Genomic DNA, 23,591 nt, shown 5'->3' on the forward strand with positions numbered 1-23,591 from the left:
TAAGTAGGCGGGTTTTAGCTATGACGCATGGCAGTTTGAGGTCTTCTTACGTTACTGCCGGGTGTTGGATCGTCCTCTGGAAATCACAACGTGAGTAGCAATTTCAGCGAGGTTTCATTGAAAATAGACAGCCTAAAAATTGTACTTTTTGCGTTGCTGAGGATCTTGTGAATTAGGCTCTTAATTATTTACCGAGAAGGTGTTTCATCCGCGTCTTCTATAAGAACATTAGGATATAGTAGGTGTGGAGAGCCTATGCAGCTAGCTAGCTAACGTTTCATTGCCGTCGTTTTACAACATACCTCCTACACCATTCGTTAGCTAACTACTAGTTACAGCAGACTAGCTAACAGGTTAGCCATCTAGATACATGTTAGCCGATTGAATTATTTAACTTGCTAGCTGTCAGTAATGGCCAGAAATAATCCCAATTAATTCAGCACCATAGCACTGGGTGAGATGGTAACTGCTACAATAAATCTTTCATTACTGGCATGGGTTTTGAGCTACCCATTCAATGATGACCATCACGTAAATGCAATCTGTGCCAACTAGCTATGTAGCTAAAAAAAAACATGCTTTGTATGTAAACCTCTAATGATCCAACTCAATCTTTGGGAATATGTTATAAAACTCGTGATCAGCATTCATGGCTAGGCCACAATTGTACTTTATAGGCGTTCCCTCTGTAAATTGAACACTACAATGTAATCTATGTTGACATGTAAACAAGTGGTGCGCTTTTGTTGTCTTTGCTGTTATTTTGACCAACAGCCCCATCTCTTCATGTACCAGTTTTCTATTGCCCCTACTGGTCAACTGCCCAGAGATAGCTAACCATACACCCAGCATCTTCCAGCAAACCATCACATATATCCTCCCCCTTTTCTACCTCGACCTCTCTCATCCTATCATCTCCTCTCACAGAATGGGCAGTGTTTTGGCAGCCAGCTCCCCCAACCCGCCACCGGCTCCTGCTGGTGGTAGTCCTGGCGGCCCAGGGATGACGGTACCCCCAGGCTTCTCAATGCCCCCAGTATCACCTGTACTGCCTTCAGGCAATGCGGCACCCGGTCAGCAGGTGGAGGCAGAAGGCCCTCTGGCCAACCCTGGCACGTTTGAGGAGTGCCACCGCAAGTGCAAAGGTAAACAGATTAGTCCATGAAATATGTAGAGAAAGTCCTCCGCCATGTAGATGAGATCTGTGAATTGAATAGTGCAAATGTAGGTGAATAGGCCAACGGCCACTGACGTTTATTTTATAAAAATACAAAAATGTCCTGCTCCTTCCCTCACTTTTCCTAAATGTTTGTATTTGACTCTGCTCATTTGTCAGAATTTTTAAATCACAAACAGAGAAGTATTTAGAGCCTTTTTACCAGTTTTTCTTTTTGTTTCTCACCTATTCCCAGCTTAACCTGCCAAAACAATGTGCTGTAGGATATTGGTACCCAGCCAGGCACTAATCTAATGTCTCTCTATGCTCACTGAATGAATGATGAATGGGTGATAATGGAATTTAAATTGGGCCTAACTGAATGATAAGGAGGTTGATTTCATTTAGAAAGACAATAGTGTAATGTTTTTTTTTTTATATATACGCATTTATCAGCAGCAAATAATTTCACACCTTGGGGGTTGATACTATTCTCTATTGTTTTACTTTGTAAAAAAATAAGCTGTTATTGGACTTTAATTTACTATAACTCTTTTAATTACATTTATTGTACGGGAAATGAAAACATGTTATTCTGAAGGCCTACTGCAAAACATATCCATGACTCTATCCAGCAAAGCAATCGACACCAGCCCACTGCATTAATGACAAATGTAGGGAATGGGTGATAATTGTTCAAGTTACTTCACAATCAAATTTCAATGAGGCCTAACTGAATGATAAGGAAGGTGAAGGGGTTGAATTAATTTTGAACAACAGTAGCGTACTGGGTTTGTGTTAAGCCTATTTATCAGCGTTGGCGTTCATGTTATTCATTTGACAGCGTGCCTTGCAGGTTGATACTATGCCCTTTTACATTTAAAAATAAGCTGTTACGGGACTGTTTGTTACAATAAACGTGATTAGTAATAGCTACAGTAAGGGAAACAAACCCATGCCATGTGTTGCAGTAGGCCTTTAGAATAATGCAAAACATATCCTTCACTCGATCCAATTTTATGAGCGGGAAACGATGCCAGTGAGCCTGCACAGCTGGCCCATCGAAACTATACCAAAACTAATTTCACACATAATAAGAGTTAGCCTATAGACAATATTCAATTGACAATAACCTGATGAGTGACAATATTAGGCCTATCATTTGTCAAATTGTACATGAGGAGATAGGAGCATCTTGTAATTTACAGATGCAGTGAAAGGAGTATCACTTTATCAAATCCTCCTTCAGTCACATGCAGATAAAATATTTTGATTACTATATTGTATCGGAGAGCATATTCTGCAGTTTCAGTTACACTTACCTTTATCAGATAACCCCTAATTCAAGAGGCGCAGCTGTATTTCCACATTTGACTTTTTCTAGGAATATCAGTGCTGCATTCAGCACATGATCACTCATGCTACAGTATTGCTCTGGCTGCTAAGCAAAAACTAGTAACATAATACACGTAACATTTTAAATATGCTATTCTGTCGTCAATGGATAAATGGCCGATAGAAGCTGATAATAATGCATGTGACTTAAAGTAACTAAATGATGAGGATGACTGAATTTAGAACAATAGTGTAATTTTGATGAATAGCTCTGGGTGTTGTTGGGGGTCTAATTGTTTTATAATGAAAGGCTGGAAATTGTACATAATTTCCCCTCAGAGTCAAATCAGACACAGAGTACAAAATACAATGTGTGTAGTTCACAATGGCAAGCCAATGCAAATGAATGGACTTACTGACGGCATTGCAAATGGTGCAGAATTTAGATGAGTTGGAGTCGAGCTTAAAATGTATTTTATTTTTGCTGATTTTTAAGTCTTCATCTGATTCAGATGTTGATTTCAAGCCTCCAATGCCCGGGCCTCGCTGCAGAAAAACCAGAACAGAGCCAGCTAAGGCTGTGATCCCAACTGCCACGGTGAGACCAGTCTGGGACGGATGGCAGGGTTTGGGTAGAGACGAGTTGATGTGACATGCAGATGTTGCAGCACATCAGATTGTACTGTTGCTCATGCGCACAGAAAAGGAAACAGGTGGACCATGTCTATGGATGAACTCTTTTCCGAGAGACCGTGATGCAGCCCGTGATCGAACCAGGTTCTGTAGTGACGCCTCTAGCGCTGAGGTGCAGTGCCTTGGACCGCTGCGCCACTCGGGAGCAATATTCATATGTAAAGGCACACCCATAAGGGCACAATACAGTGTATGATACGATCAACAAATTTGTTTTTATATTTTGGCATTAATATATTTCCACAAATATTTATTTATAAAATTCATCCATTACAATTATTCATACACTGGTGCTTTTGTTTACTGTTTTTATAATAAGGTAAATGAAAATAGGCTATAGGTGGGGGGGTTTTCCTAGGACTTGGTGGAATTATACAAAACATCCATGACGATCTAAACTTTGTATTTTTTATGTATGTGTATTTCTATATGCAATGAATCAAGTGTTGGTGCATATGTTTGCTGCACTGTACCGGTTGATATGCATCCGATGCATATGCTAAAGGTGATGGCTGGCAACATTCTTTAGCAGGTACTTATAGGCTGAAAGGCCAGGTAGTTCTAGTGTTAAAAGGATTGGTTCACTTTTCTAGAACCATATCTATAGTGTTGACATAAATGGCATGTGATAGAAGTGTCCAGGCACTTTTCTTTTTTTATTTATTTTTTTAAACTTGGTTTTGAGAAACCTAACGCACCCACAATAGACTTGCTCGTTCTGCAGTGTGTGGGCTCTGGAAAAACATGAACGAAGGCTCCCAAAACATCCAAACACATCATTTCAGAAAGGGCAAAGCTGTCAGTATAGTGCTGCAGGTCTTTAGATGTTGTACACATGAGATTGTGTAATTCCAAACGTTATCGGCAACATTATTACATTTTTGTGACGGTTCCCCTTAGCAGCAGTGTTCCCTTTCCGTGTAGCCCTCGCAGCACAGCTGGTAAGGGAAACCGCTCGAGTCACACAATATGGAACATAATGTTGCGGGTAAAGTTTTGGAATTGCACAGTTTCATATGTACAACATCTAAAGACCTGCATCACTATTGGGTGTTTTTGTTTTTCCAGAGCCCTCGTAAGGCAGAATGCGGAAGTGAGGTTAGTTTCTCACCCAAGTGAAATCGCAAAAACGGGTGTCTGGACCCTTCTATAACACACAATATACCAAGATAGTGAACCACTCCTTTTTAATGGTTCTGTGTCTTCATGTTGTAGGCCTACACGTAATCTCAATCAGTTCCCATTTCTACCTGTCTTTCCAGAGGTGTTCCCCATGCAGATGGAGGGTGTAAGACTAATCGTTAACAAGGGCCTGAGTAATCACTTCCAGGTCAGTAAAGGTCACTACATCTCAATTTTCTACTAGTAAAATGATGTTGTGAATGGCCTTTGATCCTGAGCCTCATTTCATCATTCCATCTAGAGATAGATCTCCCCTGGCAAATAATTTCATTAAGTTTACGGATTTCGAGTATAAAACCAAAGATGGTTTAGTTTGAAGATGTGTAGAAACTGCTTCTCCAATAAAGTCCCCCATCACGCTTGTAGGGGATGTCATGGTGACGTTGGCTAGCTATGTTCATGCTCAGAAACACGCAGTCAGGTCTAACGGTTGTCTCGTGCCGATCTGTGCATGTGCAGGCAGTCAAAAATCAAAGGCAATCCTTCAACATAGTTGTTTGACAAATACACTGCTCAAAAAAATAAAGGGAACACTAAAATAACACATCCTAGATCTGAATGAATGAAATATTCTTATTAAATACTTTTTCTTTACATAGTTGAATGTTGACAACAAAATCACACACATTATCAATGGAAATCAAATTTACCAACCCATGGAGGTCTAGATTTGGAGTCACACTCAAAATTAAAGTGGAAAACCACACTACAGGCTGATCCAACTTTGATGTAATGTCCTTAAAGCAAGTCAAAATGAGGCTCAGTAGTGTGTGGCCTCCACGTGCCTGTATGACCTCCCTACAACGCCTGGGCATGCTCCTGATGAGGTGGCGGATGGTCTCCTGAGGGATCTCCTCCCAGACCTGGACTAAAGCATCCGCCAACTCCTGGACAGTCTGTGGTGCAACGTGGCGTTGGTGGATGGAGCGAGACATGATGTCCCAGATGTGCTCAATTGGATTCAGGTCTGGGGAACGGACGGGCCAGTCCATAGCATCAATGCCTTCCTCTTGCAGGAACTGCTGACACACTCCAGCCACATGAGGTCTAGCATTGTCTTGCATTAGGAGGAACCTAGGGTCAACCACACCAGCATATGGTCTCACAAGGGGTCTGAGGATCTCATCTCGGTACCTAATGGCAGTCAGGCTACCTCTGGCGAGCACATGGAGGGCTGTGCGGCCCCACCAAGGAAATGCCACCTCACACTGACTGACCCACCACCAAACCGGTCATGCTGGAGGATGTTACAGGCAGTAGAACGTTCTCCACGGCGTCTCCAGACTGTCACGTCTGTCATGTGCTCAGTGTGAACCTGCTTTCATCTGTGAAGAGCACAGGGCGCCAGTGGCGAATTTGCCAATCTTGGTGTTCTCTGGCAAATAGAAAAACGTCCTGCACAGTGTTGGGCTGTAAGCACAACCCCCACCTGTGGACGTCGGGCCCTCATACCACCCTCATGGAGTCTGTTTCTAACCGTTTGTGCAGACACATGCAGATTTGTGGCCTGCTGGAGGTCATTTTGCAGGGCTCTGGCAGTGCTCCTCCTACTCCTCCTTGCACAAAGGCAGAGGTAGCGGCCCTGCTGCTGGGTTGTTGCCCTCCTACGGCCTCCTCCACATCTCCTGATGTACTGACCTGTGTCCTGGTAGTGCCTCCATGCTCTGGACACTACGCTGACAGACACAGCAAACCTTCTTGCCACAGCCCGCATTGATGTTCCATCCTGGATGAGCTGCACTACCTGAGCCACTTGTGTGGGTTGTCTCATGCTACCACTAGAGTGAAGGCACCGCCAGCATTCAAAAGTGACCAAAACATCAGCCAGGAAGCATAGGAACTGTAGTCCCCACCTGCAGAACCACTCCTTTATTGGGGGTGTCTTGCTAATTGCCTATAATTTCCACCTGTTGTCTATTCCATTTGCACAACAGCATGTGAAATGTATTGTCAATCAGTGTTGCTTCCTAAGTGGACAGTTTGATTTCACAGAAGTGTGATTGACTTGGAGTTGCATTGTGTTGTTTAAGTATTCCCTTTATGTTTTTGAGCAGTGTATAAATGTCAGTTTGTCACTTTCATGAGGTTGGAGTAATAACATGTTCAGCTACTTAAGACAGTGGTTCGAATTTAGGTTTTGAGAAAATTAACCAAGGAATAATTTCTCTTCGCTCATTGACTTCTCAAAGCCCTGTCTGGTCTGCTCCGGAAGCGTTCCCTGAAGTCTTACGATGTTAAGCCTCTGGGTTTAGAAACTTTGATAATACTGTGTTAGGATTAGTTCTGGTCTTGCGCTCGTAACCAAATAAGGCAACAACCAAGCTGGTGGGAAGCTTTTGTCTCTTAATTTTACACAATACGCAGATGTTTGCTTGAGGAGCATTGCTGACAGAAACATGAAATGTTGTCCTCCCTCTGATCGATCCCATCAGGTGAATCACACAGTAATGCTCAGCACCCTAGGCGATTCCAGTTACAGGTTCGGTGCCACCTATGTGGGAACTAAGCAGATGGGTCCAGCAGAGGTGAGTCCGAGCCAATTAGCTAATACCACATCCTGAAGATTTGTTTGATACATTAGCCCTGTACACAATACAGCTATATAAAGTTTTAACCCTTCATTTGAGTGCTAAAAGGGGTGCTTTGGGATTTTGGCCTTTCATCTACTTCTCCAGAGTCGGAAGAACTGGTGGATACCATGTCGCTGTGTCCAGAATGTATTTTCGTGAGCCGATGCTAACTAGTGTTAGCGCAATGGCTGGAAGTCTATGGGCATCTATATCTATGAGCATGCTACCACAAAAATGGTGTCCGTGAGTTCATCTGACTCTGGGGAAGTAGATAAAGAGCCTCATTGCCAAAATCCCGAAGTATGTTTTTTTATACAGTCAAGTTCACACACTACCAGTCATGAATGACAATGACAACTATATTACAGTTATTGTTGCTGGTATTTGTGAAATTAGCTTATTCTGGAAATGTTTTTACCTGTATATTGTAACTATTGTTTACTGCCTGCAGTCCTTCCCAGTCATGGTGGGAGACATGGACAACAGCGGCAGCCTCAATGCCCAGGTCATTCACCAGATCTCCAACAGAGTCCGGTCCAAACTAGCCTTCCAGGTACAGATATTTGGATTTCTATGGTAGTGTTTGTTTAGTCTGCCATTTACCTTGGCAGTTGAAATTAGGTGGTAATTAACAATACTTTGAAGTAGAGCTTCAACGCCTGGACCTTACATTTGGGAGGCTTGGTGACCGTGTATAGCCCACTTAAGTTACTACATCAGACTGATTGATGACATGTTTATCAATGTGTGTCCTGCCATCAGACGCAGCAGCAAAAGTTTGTGAACTGGCAAGGAGATTGTGAGGTCCGAGGAGAGGACTTTACTGCTGCTGTTACCCTGGGCAACCCAGATGTCCTTGTAGGCTCTGGTAAGCTTTGTGAATGGAGATATTCTGTAATACTGAAATGTACCACCAACTAACTATCTTAAGCTGATCATTTTCTCTTACTACTTCATCTGTCAGGTATTATTGTAGCACACTACCTCCAGTCCATAACCCCATCCCTGGCTTTGGGAGGGGAGCTGGTTTACCATCGCAGGCCAGGAGAGGAAGGCACGGTCATGTCTCTAGCTGGCAGATACACAGGTGAGGCATTGGCCACAATCACACTGAAGTATGGGAACAACCCAGTCTCTGCGCCCCCCCCCCCCTTAGATTTCAGAAGTTAAAGTGTATTCTAAACCATGTAAGGGAGTTTGTACACTTATTACTATAAATCAGCAAGAAACTATAAAATGGTTAACTTATAATTCTGAAGGCAATTAAGTTAAAATGACAAGGCAATGTGTGCTTGGAGACAGAAGATATCTTTACAAACAAAGGACTTTAGAAATAGCCAGGATAAAACAATAAATGTACATGATGAATGAATAGTGGAGATGTTTTATAGACAAATAAGAAAAGTATATATGGGAGTTTGTCTAACCTTTTTTATAGCATGTGATTCAAAGAACAAAAACAAGACACTTAAAATATAAAGTAACCGATTGAAGCCTACAGATGACACGCTCACATCAAATCAGGGAGAAGAAGGTGAGGTTGAGCTGGAAAACTCTTACACATCTGTCTGGGGCAGTCTTCAGAGAACTCTCCATGCCAGCAGAGTCCAAAAATAAGAATTTCAGTAGGACACAGAATTCCACAAGGTCCCCGCCATGGGACGTCCTTGGATTGTTTTGTGGTTTGTAAAACCAAACTGTGAGAGGTGAGCCCTCCTGTCAGGAGTGCTGTGATTGGCTTAGGTGATGGAATAGTTCCTAGGGTTGGGTCAGCCCCCATTCATCACCTGCATTGTTCTGTGACTAATTCAGACCCCTGGACTTTTTCTATTTTCTTTTTCTATTTTGTTACGTTACAGCCTTATTCTAAAGTAGATTACATTGTTTTTTTTTTTTATCTTCATCAATGACGAAACAAAAACACTTTTTTAGAAATGTTTGCAAATGTATTCAAAAAGAAAAAATCCTATTACATTTACTCAATACTCTGAAGTACCTTTGGCAGCGATTACAGCCTTGAGTCTTCTTGGGTATGACGCTACAAGCTTGGCACACCTCTATTTGGGGAGTTTCTCCCATTATCTGCAGATCCTCTCAAGCTCTGTCAGGTTGGATGGGGAGCGTTGCTGCACAGCTATTTTCAGGCCTCTCCAAAGATTTTAGATCAAGTTCAAGTCCGGGCTCTGCCTGGGCCACTCAAGGACATTCAGAGACTTGTCCCTAAGCCACTCCTGCATTGTCTTTGCTGTGTGCTTAGGGTCGTTGTCCTGTTGGAAGGTGAACCTTTGCCCCAGTATGAGGTCCTGAGCGCTCTGGAGCAGGTTTTCATCAGGGATCTCTGTACATTGCTTTGTTCATCTTTGCCTCGATCCTGACTAGTCTCCCAGTCCCTGCTGCTGAAAAACATTCCACAGTATGATGCTGCCACCACCATGCTTCACCGTAGGGATGGTGCCAGGTTTCCTCCAGACTTCAATCTTGGTTTCATCAGACCTGAGAATCTTGTTTCTCATGGTCTGAGTCCTTAAGGTGCTTTTTGGAAAACTTGAAGTGGGCTGTCTTTTACTGAGGAGTGGCTTCCATCTGGACACTCTACCATAAGGGCCTGATTGGTGGAGTGCTGCAGAGATGGTTGTCCTTCTGGAAGATTCTCCCATCTCGACAGAGATGAGCTCTGTCTGTGACCATCGGGTTCTTGGTAACTCACTGACCAAGGCCCTTCTCCCCCGTTTGCTTAGTTTGGCCAGGCAGCCAGTTCTAGGAAGAGTCTTGGTGATTCCAAACTTCCATTTAAGAAAGATTGAGGCCACTGTGTTCTTGGGGACCTTCAAAGCTGGAGACATTTTTTGGTGTCCTTCCCCAGATCTGTGCCTCAACTCAATCCTCTACGGACAATTCCTTCAATCATGGCTTGGTTTTTGCTCTGACATGCACTGTCAGCTGTGGGACCTTTTTATATAGACAGGTGTGTGCCTGTCTTTTCAGTCCGTTTAAACTGTTTGCTTGAGGAAATAAGAGTTTGAGGCACTTTTGCAAGCAGTGTAATGTTGTCCAATGGACAAGTTCCTTGGCTGAGTCACGGTCACTCTTCGTCAGAAGCCTGTTGTGTCCATGTCTCTGACAGAAGTCTGGGTGCCCTTTTGGTTCAAACCTGCCGCCCTTTTTGCTGACAGAAGCGTTGATGTAGACTAGAGGGGTGCCACTCACAGCAAGCACCCAGCAGGAGTTGTCCTTCTCCTATTTTTTGCTCATCTTCCTTTGTTCTCTGGCCACTGAATGGGTCCTTGTGTTTTCTTATTGTAGTTGACATCTGGCAGGGATGTGTTAATTTGACACTCTACAAACATGTATTTTTGATAATGCAGCGATAGTCCACTAACTGATATTTTTCTATAGTGGATAGGATAGATGTGTGTGTTACACTATGCCATTTTAAGACTGGTGTTTCTTGCTATTTCAGGCAGTAACTTCATTGCCACATTGACACTAGGGGGAGCAGGGGCACATGCCTCCTACTACCACAAAGCCAACGACACGGTATTGCTCAATTCCATTGGTTTCCTTCTGTGTCTATTACTTTTTACCAATGTGTTGGTTAGTGTCTTCAGCTCTCTCACTGTTGTTCTTATCCCACAGTTGCAGTTGGGTGTTGAGTTTGAGGCTAGCACCCGAATGCAGGAGACCAGTGTTTCATTTGGCTACCAGCTAGATGTGCCTAAAGCCAATTTGCTCTTCAAAGGTATGGCTTCTGCTTGTATGGACACTGATTTTAAAGTATATGTATATTCCTGTATATTAGCCTTTTGTTACATTGTTTGCTGTTTTTGTATTTTCATATACAGTTCCTTCAAAGTATTCACACCCCTTTACTTATTTAACATTTTGTTACAGCCTGAATTCAGAATGGATTAAATGTCTTATTTCTCACTACCCCATAATGACAAAGTGAAAACACGTTTTTAGAAATTGACAAAATTCTTAAATTAAATATCTGATTTACATAAATATTCAGACCCCTTTGTAAGAAGAACCATTGGCTGTGATTACAGCTTTGAGTTGTCTTGGGTATGTCTGTATCAGCTTTGCACATCTGGATTTGGTGATTCTTCTCCCATTTCTTCCTGGCAGATTTTCTAGAGCTCTGTTAAGTTAGATGTGGAGTGACAGTGAACAGCAATCTTCAAGTCTTCCCACAGATTTTCAATAGGATTCATGTCTGGACTTTGGCTGGGCCATTCAAGGACTTTCACATTTTTGTTCTCAAGCCATTCCAGCATTGCTTTGGCTGTATGTTTGGGGTCGTTGTCCTGTTGGAATGTAAATCTTTGCCCCAGTCGAATGTTTGAACTCTGAAGCAGGTTCTCATCAATGATTTGCCTGTATTTGGCTCTGTTCATTGTTCCTGCTATCCTTACAAGTCTCCCTGCCCCTGAAAAGCATCCCCATAGCCTGATGATACTTCCACCACCATGGTGTTAGACGGGTGATGAGCTGTGCCTGGGTTTCTCCAGACATGGCGCTTTGCATTCAGGCCAAATAGTTAAATGTTTGTCTCATCAGACCACAGAATATTTTGCCTTATCTTCTGTTTTTCATGTGCCTTTTCACAAACTTCAGTTGTGCTGTAATGTGCCTTTTTCTCAGTAGTGGCTTCCGTCTGGCATCTCCAATAAAGCCCAGATTGATGAAGTGCTGTCGAGACTGTTGTCCTTCTGGCATATTCTCCCATCTCAGCTAAGGAACTCTGTAGCTATGTCAGTGGGCTTTGGGTTCTTGGTCACCTCCCTGACCAAGGTCCTTCAGTTTGGTTGCACGGTCAGCTCTAGGCAGAGTCTGGATAGTTCCATCTTTTTTTGAATTTCCCAATGATGGAGGCCACTGTGCTCTTGGAAACTTTCAATACTCTAAATGTATACCCTTCCCAATATGTATATGCCTGATCACAATTCTATCTTGGAGATCTAGGGACAGTTTCTTGGACTTCATGCTATAGTTTCTGCTCTGACATGCACTGTCAACTGTGAGACCTTATATAGACAGGTGTGTTTCTTTCTAAATCATGTCCAAACAATTGAATTGGCCACAGGTGGACTCCAATCTAGTGGCATATCAGGGATGATCAAAGGAAATTGAATGCACCGGAGCTCAATTTGGAGCGTCATAGCAAAGGGGTGTTAATACTTATGTCAATTTGATTTCTGTAATTTCATTTTCAATAAATGTGCAAAATGTATATATTTCATCAATTTTTAAATAACAGAACAAAATGTGGAATAAGTCTAGAGTTATGAATATTTTCTCAAAGCACTTATTAAATTTTCTGTTTTCCTCCCCAATACTCCAGGCTCCATAGATAGTAATTGGGTGGTGGGGGCCACACTAGAGAAGAAGCTACTTCCTCTGCCTCTTTCTTTGGTCCTGGGGTCCTTCCTCAACCACAAGAAGAACAAGTTCCAATGTGGTTTTGGCATCACCATCGGTTAGACTTACCAGAGTGGGGGAAAGCCTATAGGCAATCTTCATAGAAAGGACAGACCAAGCCTGGACTCACCACCGAGTCTCACATCACTTCAATTTGTCCCCATCTGACTACTAAGAAGTTCATTGTTGTTGGTTCCAAAGGTTAATTTTTCCTAAATCATGTGTTAAAATATACACTATATATACAGAAGTATGTGGACACCCCTTGAAATTAGTGGATTCGGTTATTTCAGCCATACCTGTTGCTGACAGGTGTATAAAATCGAGCACACCGCCATGCGATCTCCATAGACAAACATTGGCAGTAGAATGGCCTTACTGAAGAGCCCAGTAACTTTTTCCATGTGGCACTGTCATAAGATACTACATTTACAACAAGTCAGTTTGTCACCTTTCTATCCTGCTAGAGCTGTTATTGTAAAGTGGAAACGTCTAGGTGCAACAATGGCTCAGCCATGAAGTGGTAGACCACACAAGCTCACAGAACAGAACGGCAGAGTGCTGAAGTGCGTATAAATCGTCTGTCCTCCATCGCAACACTCTGGAAGCAAAGTCGGCACAATAACTATTTGTCGGGAGCTTCATGAATCCCATTGACCACCTTTGGGATGAATTGGAACGCCGACTGCGAGCCAGACCTAATTGCCCAACCTCACCTAATGCTGTTGTGGCTGAATGCTGTGGGGACTTGCTTCCAATGTTCCAACATCTAGTGGAAAGCCTTCCCAGAACAGTGGAGGCTGTTAGAGCGCCAAGGGGGGACCAACTCCATATCAATGCCCATGATTTTGGAATGAGATGTTCAACGAGCAGGTGTCCACATACTTTTGTCCATGTAGTATATAATCATTGAACGGTTAAACAAAGAAATGTAAATAAGGTGCATCTTTAGGACTAAAATAATCAGTCGAATTATCAAAATTGGGGTTAAAATGCATGGGTCAGAGATTGAGGACAATGTGATGATGAGATTGGACAATGGCCATATACTTCAGAGACTAACGTATTAAGACCAACATAGCAGACAGCAGTAAAAGAGGACTCAGTAAAACACTTGCTGTTAGGAAACTATCAAATTATAGTACTTTTGTTTTTAGGTCTGTGCCGGTCCAGTTTTGTTTTGGTCGGTTTGTTTTTATTTATTTTGTGTTGTATGGTCTATCTGCTTCTTTTCACTTTTTTGTTTGTTTTTTTAGGTTGGGGAGGCAGAGGGCAGGAAAATCTTTTTCATAATCGTATATATTACCTGTATATATCTATTGGGAAAAGGATAAATGCCATTTCTTACAAAATACAGAGATAATTGTTTTTGTTTCTTATTGCTTCAAATTCTCTGCTCATAGTTGACAGAGCCTGAATTGTTTCAATTGATGAGAATAAGCTGAATGCTGTTCATGAGTTTAATTAATTTAAATCACACATGATAATACTGACATATGCTGATATGTAGGAAAGTTTGCTTGAAGAAATTGAGACTCTTTTCAAGAGGGCAACAGTAGATGTGATTATTCTATTGATGATAGAATCCTGCACAGCTTCTGTAATATAGTCCTGAGTCACATGTAGATATTGGTCAGGAGATGGAGAGTCCGATAACTGATCATGTGAAACAACAATAGTGGTACATACATTTACACTGAACAAAAATATAGGCGCAACATGGAAAGTGTTGGTCCCATATTTCATGAGCTGAAATAAAAGATCCCAGAAATGTTCCATACGCACAAAAAACGTATTTCTCTCCATTTGTGCACAAATTTGTTTACATCCCTGTTGGTGAGCATTTCTTCTTTACCAAAATAATCCATCCACCTGACAGTTGTGGTATATCAAGAAGCTGGTTAAACAACATGATCATTACACAGGCACACCTTGTGCTGGGGACACTAAAATGCCACTCTAAAATGTGCAGTTTTGTCACAACATAATGCCACAGATGTCTCAAGTTTTGAGTAGGCATGCTGACGGCAGGAATGTCCACTAGAGCATTTCCTGTTAATCACTACCATAAGCTGCCTCAATGTCGTTTTAGATCATTTTTCTGTACGTCCAACCGCTTTCACGACTGCAGACCACATGTATGTGGTTGAGCGGTTTGCTGATGACAATATTATGAGCAGAGTGCCCTGGGATGGCGGTGGGGCAGGCATAAGCTACGGACAACGAACATGATAGCATTTTATCGCTGACAATTTGAATGCACAGAGATACCGTGACGAGATCCTGAGGCCCATTGTCGGGCCATTTATCTTCCGCGTGATTATGCATGGCCCCATGTCTCAAGGATCTGTACACATTTCCTGGAAGCTGAAAATGTCCCAGTTCTTCCATGGCCTGCATACCCACCAGACATATCACCCATTGAGCATGTTTGGGATGCTCTGGATCAAGGTGTACGACAGCGTGTTACAGTTCCCGCCACTATCCAACAAATTCGCAAAGTGATTAAAAAGAAGTGGGACTTCATTCCACAGGCAAATGGTCACATCAGATACTGACTGGATTTCTGACCCACGCCCCTACTTTTTGATTTAAGGTATCTGTGACTAACAGATTCATGTGTTCCCAGTCATGTGAAATCTATAGATTACAGCCTCATGAATTTATTTCTATTGACTGATTTCCTTATATGAACTTTAACTCAATAAAATCTTAAATTGTTGTGTTCATTTTTTTTGTTCAGGGTTAAATTTGATACAACATATGATACTATTTTTAAGTTGATTGTTATTGCATTAGGCTTAGTATTTAACTGTTGAAACAGAGATGTGTGTTTGTTTATGTATGAGACAAACAATACTCTGTCAGTATACTGTACATATTGCCCCTTTTGGACTTTGATGGAAAATTATTAATCAGTACGCAGTTCTAGTAGAACAAGTCAAATCAGTCTGATTACTGGCACTTCTTGGTGACAGTTGGGTAGTCAGGTCCTCTCCATATGGGGCTAGATTCTGCTGGAGCTCCTGTGTTCTCTGAGTCAGCTTAGTCTTGGAGCTCTGGGTCAGGGAAATCATGATATTCTGGAACTCCTCCGGGTTCTGGTCGCTTCAGCTAGGGGCCCAGCTCGGCCTGCAGCTGCTACATACTCTTCTCCAGGCTTCCCTTCAGCTCCTCACTCTTCAGGGAAAGAGTGGCCTTCAGCCAGTGCTCAGTTCCTTCTCTAGGTGAGCCTTCAGTTGTTTGGCCTCCTGGGAAAGCTTTGCCAGCAGGTCCTGAGTCAGAGGAGTCACCTGGCCACAGTGTACTGGTTCACAGCATAGGCACTCCCAGAGACCGAGAGAAAGGTCAGTATAGAGGCCAAGTCACAAGGTTACTCAACAGTTATCAAACTCCAATCTATTGTGTTATTATCTACATATTGAGACTAACTTGACTGTGGCACCACTGTCTGATCCACTTAGACTGGTCCTGCCACAGAACATAAGTTTTGCACCCTGTAGGAGAGACCGAAGATTATAAAATGTTCAGTCTAGACTTGAGGGTATTTGAGATTATACTTTTACTCCTTTCATTGATATTACCTTACTGTTACATTTAGTATTATCAATTTGCTTCCTTTTAAAAATACAAACACTAGTCACATGTTGAAGAATGAAAATATATTATTCACTCACCAGTGAAAACAGCAAGCGCAAGCAGCACTAGGACCTTCATGACTGGCTGTTAATGGAGAAAAAGACAGTTGGTGAAGAAAACATCCAACTCTGTTTCTCATCCCAGATATTGTAGCCAGTGTGATAAAAACACATACCTGGAAGCAGCTAGTGTCTTCCCAGCTAACAGTTCGAGGGAGAGAACGTTTGTGTAATGTTTTGAGTGTCCAGTTAATTAGGGGAACATTCCATCTATGTAACAAGAACCTTTTGTGTTAGTTAGAACATGCCCTTAATGTCAAGCAGAACATACAATATTCTCAGAATATGCAACAATGTTCTAGACGCTTTTTATGGGACGTTCGAAGAACATTCATGTGTCCAGTTTTTTTTAGGAGAATATTCCATCACCGTTACACCAAACATACACAGAACATGATTGTGTTCTCAGAACACAAGATATTAATGTTCTAGACATGTTGGGAATGTTGCAAGGACATTTGTGTCCAAATAAAAATGTATTACACATCACTTCTTGTTACTGTTGCCTAGCCAATCAAGGCCCTGATTGGTGAACCACTGACCCATTCATAACTCTATCTTTTGGCAAGGTTCGGGATACTCACACATTCAGTACTTTTACCTTATTTATTTGATATACAAGTGAGGGGGGAAAAGTATTTGATCCCCTGCTGATTTTGTACTTTGGCCCACTGACAAAGAAATGATCAGTCTATAATTTTAATGGTAGGTTTATTTGAACAGTGAGAGACAGAATAACAACAAAATCCAGAAAAACGCATGTCAAAAATGTTATAAATTGATTTGCATTTTAATGAGGGAAATACGTATTTGACCCCCTCTCAATCAGAAAGATTTCTGTCTCCCAGGTGTCTTTTATACAGGTAACGAGCTGAGATTAAGAGCACACTCTTAAAGGGAGTGCTCCTAATCTCAGTTTGTTACCTGTATAAAAGACACCTGTCCACAGAAGCAATCAATCAATCAGATTCCAAACTTTCCACCATGGCCAAGACCAAAGAGCTCTCCAAGGATGTCAGGGACAAGATTGTAGACCTACACAAGGCTGGAATGGGCTACAAGACCATCGCCAAGCAGCTTGATGAGAAGGTAACAACAGTTGGTGCAACAGTCAATCTCCCTCAGCCTGGGGCTCCATGCAAGATCTCACCTCGTGGAGTTGCAATGATCATGAGAACGGTGAGGAATCAGCCCAGAGTTACACAGGAGGATCTTGTCAATGATCTCAAGGCAGCTGGGACCATAGTCACCAAGAAAACAATTGGTAACACACTACTCTGTGAAGGACTGAAATCCTGGAGCCCGCAAGGTCCCCCTGCTCAAGAAAGCACATATACTGTACATGCCCGTCTGAAGTTTGCCAATGAACATCTGAATGATTCAGAGGACAACTGGGTGAAATTGTTGTGGTCAGATGACACCAATGGAGCTCTTAGCCATCAACTCAGCTCGCCGTGTTTGGAGGAGGAGGAATGCTGCCTTTGACCCCAAGAACACCATCCCCACTGTCAAACATGGAGGTGGAAACATGCTTTGGGGGTGTTTTTCTGCTAAGGGGATAGGACATGCACCGTCAAATGCCAGGGCATTGAAAATGGGTTGTGGATGTTATTCCAGCATGACAATGACCCAAAATCAATCAATCAATCAAATTTTATTTATATAGCCCTTCGTACATCAGCTGATATCTCAAAGTGCTGTACAGAAACCCAGCCTAAAACCCCAAACAGCAAGCAATGCAGGTGTAGAAGCACGGAATCATTCAAGACAAAACACTGGACTGTTCTGAAATGGCCAACAATGAGTCCAGATCTAAATCCCATTGAAAACTTGTGGAGAGATCTGAAAACAGCAGATAGGAGAAGGCTCCTTTCTAATCGGGGAGAACTGGAGCAGTTTGCCCAAGAGGAGTGGGCCAAACTGACTGTACAGAGGTGCAGGAAGCACATCGATGGTAATAGGAAGTGCTTGATCACAGTTCTTTTGACCAAAGGCTGTGCTACCAAATATTAAGTCTAGGGTGTCAATACTTTTGTCAATTTAAATGGATATATTAAGTTCTGAATCAAAAAACAAAGGTTCTGTCATATTAACAGTGAAAAAAAGAATTGTGGAGACCAAATACTTTGTTCAATTTCAACTTATTTTTAGGAAAAATAGTGAGTTACTTGAAAAAATATTTTTGGGCCACGACTGTATATACTGTATTCTATACTATTCTACAGTATCTTAGTCACTTAATGTTTACATATCTGGCATTTCTCATCTCATATGTGCATATACTATTCTATGGTATCTTAGTCCATTCCGCTCTGACATCGCTTGTCCATATGTATATAGTCTTAATTCATTCCTACTTGTATGTATTGGGTATAGGTTGTGTAATTTGTTAGATATTACTGTCGGAGCTAGAAGTACAAGCATTTCGCTACACCAGTAATAACATCTGCTAATAACGTATGTGACCGATTTGTTCTTCTGAAATAGACTAGTTTCTTCATATCGTGCTTCTTTAGACCTGTCTAAAATGAATCATGGATTTATTGTGAAGGTGTAGGCTATATTAAATGCATGTATTAGACTTTTTAAAATGTAGATGTTCCAAAGGTCTGCATCAGTGGCTTGTAGGCTGTGTGTGGAAGCCAGGAGATGCTAAATGTGTTTATTTTAGTTAACAGTCAATTATCGTGAGACTAGCAGTTACTTGCTTGACAATCACCAGCTGACAATATTTCATGACCGCCTCAGCCCTAGCTGTGATCCCTTATTGATGTTACTTGTTAATTGCACTTCAATTAGTGTAGACATGGAATGTGTATGCGTGCTAGTCGGAGGGTGAATGGGCAAGACAAAATATTGAAGTGCATTTGAATGGGGTATGGTAGCAGGTTCTCCAAATACCAGAATGGTCCACCACCCAAAGGACATCCAGCCAACTTGACACAACTGTGGGAAGCATTGGAGTCAACATGCGCCTATCACGTTTCTGGTATGACCCAAGTGCAGACGTGTTGAAGAAACAAAAGTGTATTCTTTAAACAGAGGCAGGCAAATGACAGGTCAAGGCAGGCAGGGGTCAATAATACAGAGGGTGTAAGGCAGCAGAACAGCGGGCAGGGTCAGGCAGAGGTCAATAATCCAGAGAGGGTGTAAGGCAGTGGAAGAGCGGGCAGAGGTCGGGGTCAGGCAGAGGTCAATAATCCAGAGAGGGTGTAAGGCAGCGGAACAGCGGGCAGGGGTCAGGCAGAGGTCAATAATACAGAGAGGGTGTAAGGCAGTGGAAGAGCGGGCAGGGGTCGGGGTCAGGCAGAGGTCAATAATCCAGAGAGGGTGTAAGGCAGCGGAACAGCGGGCAGGGGTCAGGCAGAGGTCAATAATCCAGAGAGGGTGTAAGGCAGTGGAAGAGCGGGCAGGGGTCAGGCAGAGGTCAATGATCCAGAGAGGGTGTAAGGCAGCAGAACAGCGGGCAGGGGTCAGGGTCAGGCAGAGGTCAATAATCCAGAGAGGGTGTAAATCAGCGGAACAGCGGGCAGGGGTCAGGCAGAAATTCCTTTTTGATACTGTGGCAAAGCTAACTACAGAGAGGTCAATAATACAGAGGGTGTAAGGCAGCGGAACAGAGGTCAGGTTCCCCAAGAGAGGATGACTCTTTAGCAGTGATAAATTCATGAACTGAGGAAAAGATTATGATTATTAGAAAGCAAATTACGATCAAACCTCAGTTGTCCTGAGTCTGCAGACCTAGGATCAAGAGAGAGACGCTTCAGGCAGAGGTCAATAATCCAGAGAGGGTGTAAGGTAGAAGAATAGCGTGCAAGGGTCAGGCAGAGGTCAATAATCCAGAGAGGGTGTAAAGCAGTGGAAGAGCGGGCAGGGGTCAGGGTCAGGCAGAGGTCAATAATCCAGAGAGGGTGTAAGGCAGCGGAACAGCGGGCAGGGGTCAGGCAGAGGTCAATAATACAGAGAGGGTGTAAGGCAGCGGAACAGCGGGCAGGGGTCAGGCAGAGGTCAATAATCCAGAGAGGGTGTAAGGCAGTGGAAGAGCGGGCAGGGGTCAGGCAGAGGTCAATAATCCAGAGTGGGTGTAAGGCAGCAGAACAGCGGGCAGGGGTCAGGGTCAGGCAGAGGTCAATAATCCAGAGAGGGTGTAAGGCAGCGGAACAGCGGGCAGGGGTCAGGCAGAGGTCAATAATACAGAGAGGGTGTAAGGCAGCAGAACAGCGGGCAGGGGTCAGGCAGAGGTCAGGCAGAGGTCAATAATCCAGAGAGGGTGTCCCTGAAGATTGGCCGTTGATTCCTCGGGGCTAGTGTCTGTTCCCCACCCCTGGGTGTTGGGTCTGGCCCTCAGGATGGTAGTGGTTGAAGATTTCCTCTAGTGGTGTGTGGGGCTGTGCTTTGGCAAAGTGGGGTGGGGTTATATCCTTCCTGTTTGGCCCTGTCCGGGGTGTCCTCGGAAGGCAGTGGACCATGTCCCAGGACTACCTGACATGAGGACTCCTTGCTGTCCCCAGTCCACCTGGCCATGCTCCTGCTCCAGTTTCAACTGTTCTGCCTTACTATTATTCAACCATGCTGGTCATTTATGAACATTTGAACATCTTGGCCACGTTCTGTTATAATCTCCACCTGAAGAGCGGGCAGGGGTCAGGCAGAGGTCAATAATCCAGAGTGGGTGTAAGGCAGCAGAACAGCGGGCAGGGGTCAGGGTCAGGCAGAGGTCAATAATCCAGAGAGGGTGTAAGGTAGAAGAATAGCGTGCAAGGGTCAGGCAGAGGTCGGTAATACAGAGAGGGTGTAAGGCAGCAGAACAGCGGGCAGTGGTCAGGCAGAGGTCAATAAATCCAGAGAGGGCGTAAGGCAGCGGAACAGCGGGCAGGGTCAGGCAGAGGCCAATAATACAGAGAGGGTGTAAAGCACTGGAACAGCGGGCAGGGTCAGGCAGAGGCCAATAATACAGAGAGGGCGTAAGGCAGCGGAACAGCGGGCAGGGTCAGGCAGAGGCCAATAATACAGAGAGGGTGTAAGGCACTGGAACAGCGGGCAGGGTCAGGCAGAGGCCAATAATACAGAGAGGGTGTAAGGCACTGGAACAGCGGGCAGGGGTCAGGGTCAGGCAGAGGTCGGTAATCAAGAGAGGGTGTAAGGCAGCAGAACAGCAGGCAGGGGTCAGGCAGAGGTCAATAATACAGAGAGGGTGTAAGGCAGCAGAACAGCGGGCAGAGGTCGGTAATCCAGAGAGGGTGTAAGGCAGCGGAACAGCAGGCAGGGTCAGGCAGAGGCCAATAATAAAGAGAGGGTGTAAGGCAGCGGAACAGCGGGCAGGGGTCAGGCAGAGGTCAATAATACAGAGAGGGTGTAAGGCAGCAGAACAGCGGGCAGGGTCAGGGTCAGGCAGAGGTGAATAATCCAGAGAGGGTGTAAGGCAGCAGAACAGCGGGCAGGGTCAGGGTCAGGCAGAGGTGAATAATCCAGAGAGGGTGTAAGGCAGCAGAACAGCGGGCAGGGTCAGGGTCAGGCAGAGGTGAATAATCCAGAGAGGGTGAAAGGCAGCAGAACAGTGGGCAGAGGTCAATAATACAGAGAGGGTGTAAGGCAGCAGAACAGAGGTCAGGGTCAGGCAGAGGTCAATAATACAGAGAGGGTGTAAGGCAGCAGAACAGAGGTCAGGGTCAGGCAGAGGTCAATAATACAGAGAGGGTGTAAGGCAGAAGAATAGCGGGCAGGGGTCAGGCAGAGGTCGGTAATACAGAGGGTGTAAGGCAGCAGAACAGCGGGCAGTGGTCAGGCAGAGGTCAATAAATCCAGAGAGGGTGTAAGGCAGCGGAACAGCGGGCAGGGTCAGGCAGAGGTCAATAATCCAGAGAGGGTGTAAGGCAGCGGAACAGCGGGCAGGGTCAGGGTCAGGCAGAGGTCAATAATACAGAGAGGGTGTAAGGCAGCAGAACAGCGGGCAGGGTCAGGGTCAGGCAGAGGTCAATAATCCAGAGAGGATGTAAGGCAACAGAACAGCGGGCAGGGTCAGGGTCAGGCAGAGGTCAATAATCCAGAGAGGGTGTAAGGCAGCGGAACAGCGGGGAGGGTCAGGCAGAGGTCGGTAAGCAAGGGAGAACAGGAGCAAGGGAAACTGCTGGTAGGTTTGAACAAACAAAACAAACTGGCACAGATGACAGAAAACACAGGTATAAGTACCCAGGGGATACTGGAGAAGATGAGCGACAAACACCCTAACGACTGTGTCAATAGGGATCTCTCAAGGGCATGTCCTTATTGGCCAGTATAGTTAGGCTCTGTCCAAAAGAAACCCTAAACCCCTTAAAACAACTTTATGGGGTAAGCTTTATTCACATAATGCACTTTGAAGTAAATTTCAGCTCTGTTACAAGTACCATCAAGAAATTGTTTTAGTGATCATGGTGATTCAGGAGTACCATTAAGACAACAGTAGACAACTATACAGAAAGTCCTTAAATTGTTGAAATAAATCAATCTAGTCAGGTAAAATTAACTGAAAGCTGACACAAAACTGCCATAAAAAAGACAGACTACGGTTTGCAACTGCACATGGGGAAAGATCATACTTTTTGGAGAAATGTCCTCTGGTCTGATGAAACAAAAATACAAGTGTTTGGCCATAATGACCATCGTTATGTTTGGAGGAAAAAGTGGGAAGCTTGCAAGCAGAAGAACACCATCCCAACCATGAAGCACGGGGTGGCAGCATCATGTTGTGGGGGTGCTTTGCTGCAGGAGGGACTAGTGCATTTCACAAAATAGATGGAATCATGAAGCAGGAAAATGATGTGGATATATTGAAGCAACATCTCAAGACATCAGTCAGGAAGTTAAAGCTTGGTCGCAAATGGGTCTTCCAAATGGATAATGACCCCAAGCATACTTCCAAAGTTGTAGCAAAATGGCTTAAGGACAACAAAGTCAAGGTATTGGAGTGACCATCACAAAGTCCTGACCTCAATCCTATAGAAAATTTGTGGGCAGAACTGAAAAGCATGTACGAGCAAGGAGGCCTACAAACCTGACTCAGTTACACCAGCTCTGTCAGGAGGAATGTGCCAAAATTCACCCAACTTATTGTGGGAAGCTTGTGGAAGGCTACCTGAAACACTTGACCCAAGTTGAACAATTTAAAGGCAATGCTACCAAATACCCACTGAGAATGTGACGAAAGAAATAAAAGCTGAAATTAATCACTCTCTACTATTATTTCACATTCTTAAAATAAAGTGGGGATCCTAACTGACCTAAAACAGAGAATTAAAAAAAAATGTATTTGGCTAAGGTGTATGTAAACTTCCGACTTCAACTGTATATATAAGTTCTCAGAACATCGTAATCACATTCTGGGTAAGTTGTATTTGACATTAAGAGAAGGTTCTGTTGGAAAAACTTTAGTTAATGACCTAATGAGACTCTTAAGGGAATGTTCTCTAAAATTGTGGGAATATTTGTTGTTAACTGGGTTACCTGTTTGAGAGCGCTTGTGTCTTGTCCTTGTATCTGGTAGTACTGTGTACGGTG

General features: G+C 43.7%; 2 protein-coding genes across 2 annotated transcripts; one reads left to right on the forward strand and one right to left on the reverse strand.

Annotated features, from left to right (window-relative positions):
- tomm40l (translocase of outer mitochondrial membrane 40 homolog, like) lies at window positions 1–13,717 on the forward strand. Its single transcript, XM_046326463.1, has 10 exons — window positions 1–90; window positions 928–1,145; window positions 4,447–4,514; window positions 6,799–6,891; window positions 7,388–7,489; window positions 7,699–7,804; window positions 7,901–8,023; window positions 10,397–10,473; window positions 10,573–10,675; window positions 12,281–13,717. The coding sequence occupies exons 2-10, from the start codon at window positions 929–931 to the stop codon at window positions 12,418–12,420; spliced, it is 1,029 nt and encodes a 342-aa protein (XP_046182419.1). The 5' UTR covers window positions 1–90; window position 928; the 3' UTR covers window positions 12,421–13,717.
- A 594-nt stretch (window positions 13,718–14,311) lies between these two features.
- Window positions 14,312–15,710, reverse strand: apoa4a (apolipoprotein A-IV a; the record flags this gene model as incomplete). Its single annotated transcript, XM_046325670.1, has 2 exons — window positions 14,312–15,469; window positions 15,563–15,710. Coding segments are annotated over 2 exons (345 nt in total), but the record flags the coding sequence as incomplete, so codon positions are not given.
- Window positions 15,711–23,591: the final 7,881 nt, after the last annotated feature.

This window comes from Oncorhynchus gorbuscha, linkage group LG24 (assembly GCF_021184085.1).
Source record: "Oncorhynchus gorbuscha isolate QuinsamMale2020 ecotype Even-year linkage group LG24, OgorEven_v1.0, whole genome shotgun sequence".
NCBI classification, from domain to species: domain Eukaryota; kingdom Metazoa; phylum Chordata; class Actinopteri; order Salmoniformes; family Salmonidae; genus Oncorhynchus; species Oncorhynchus gorbuscha.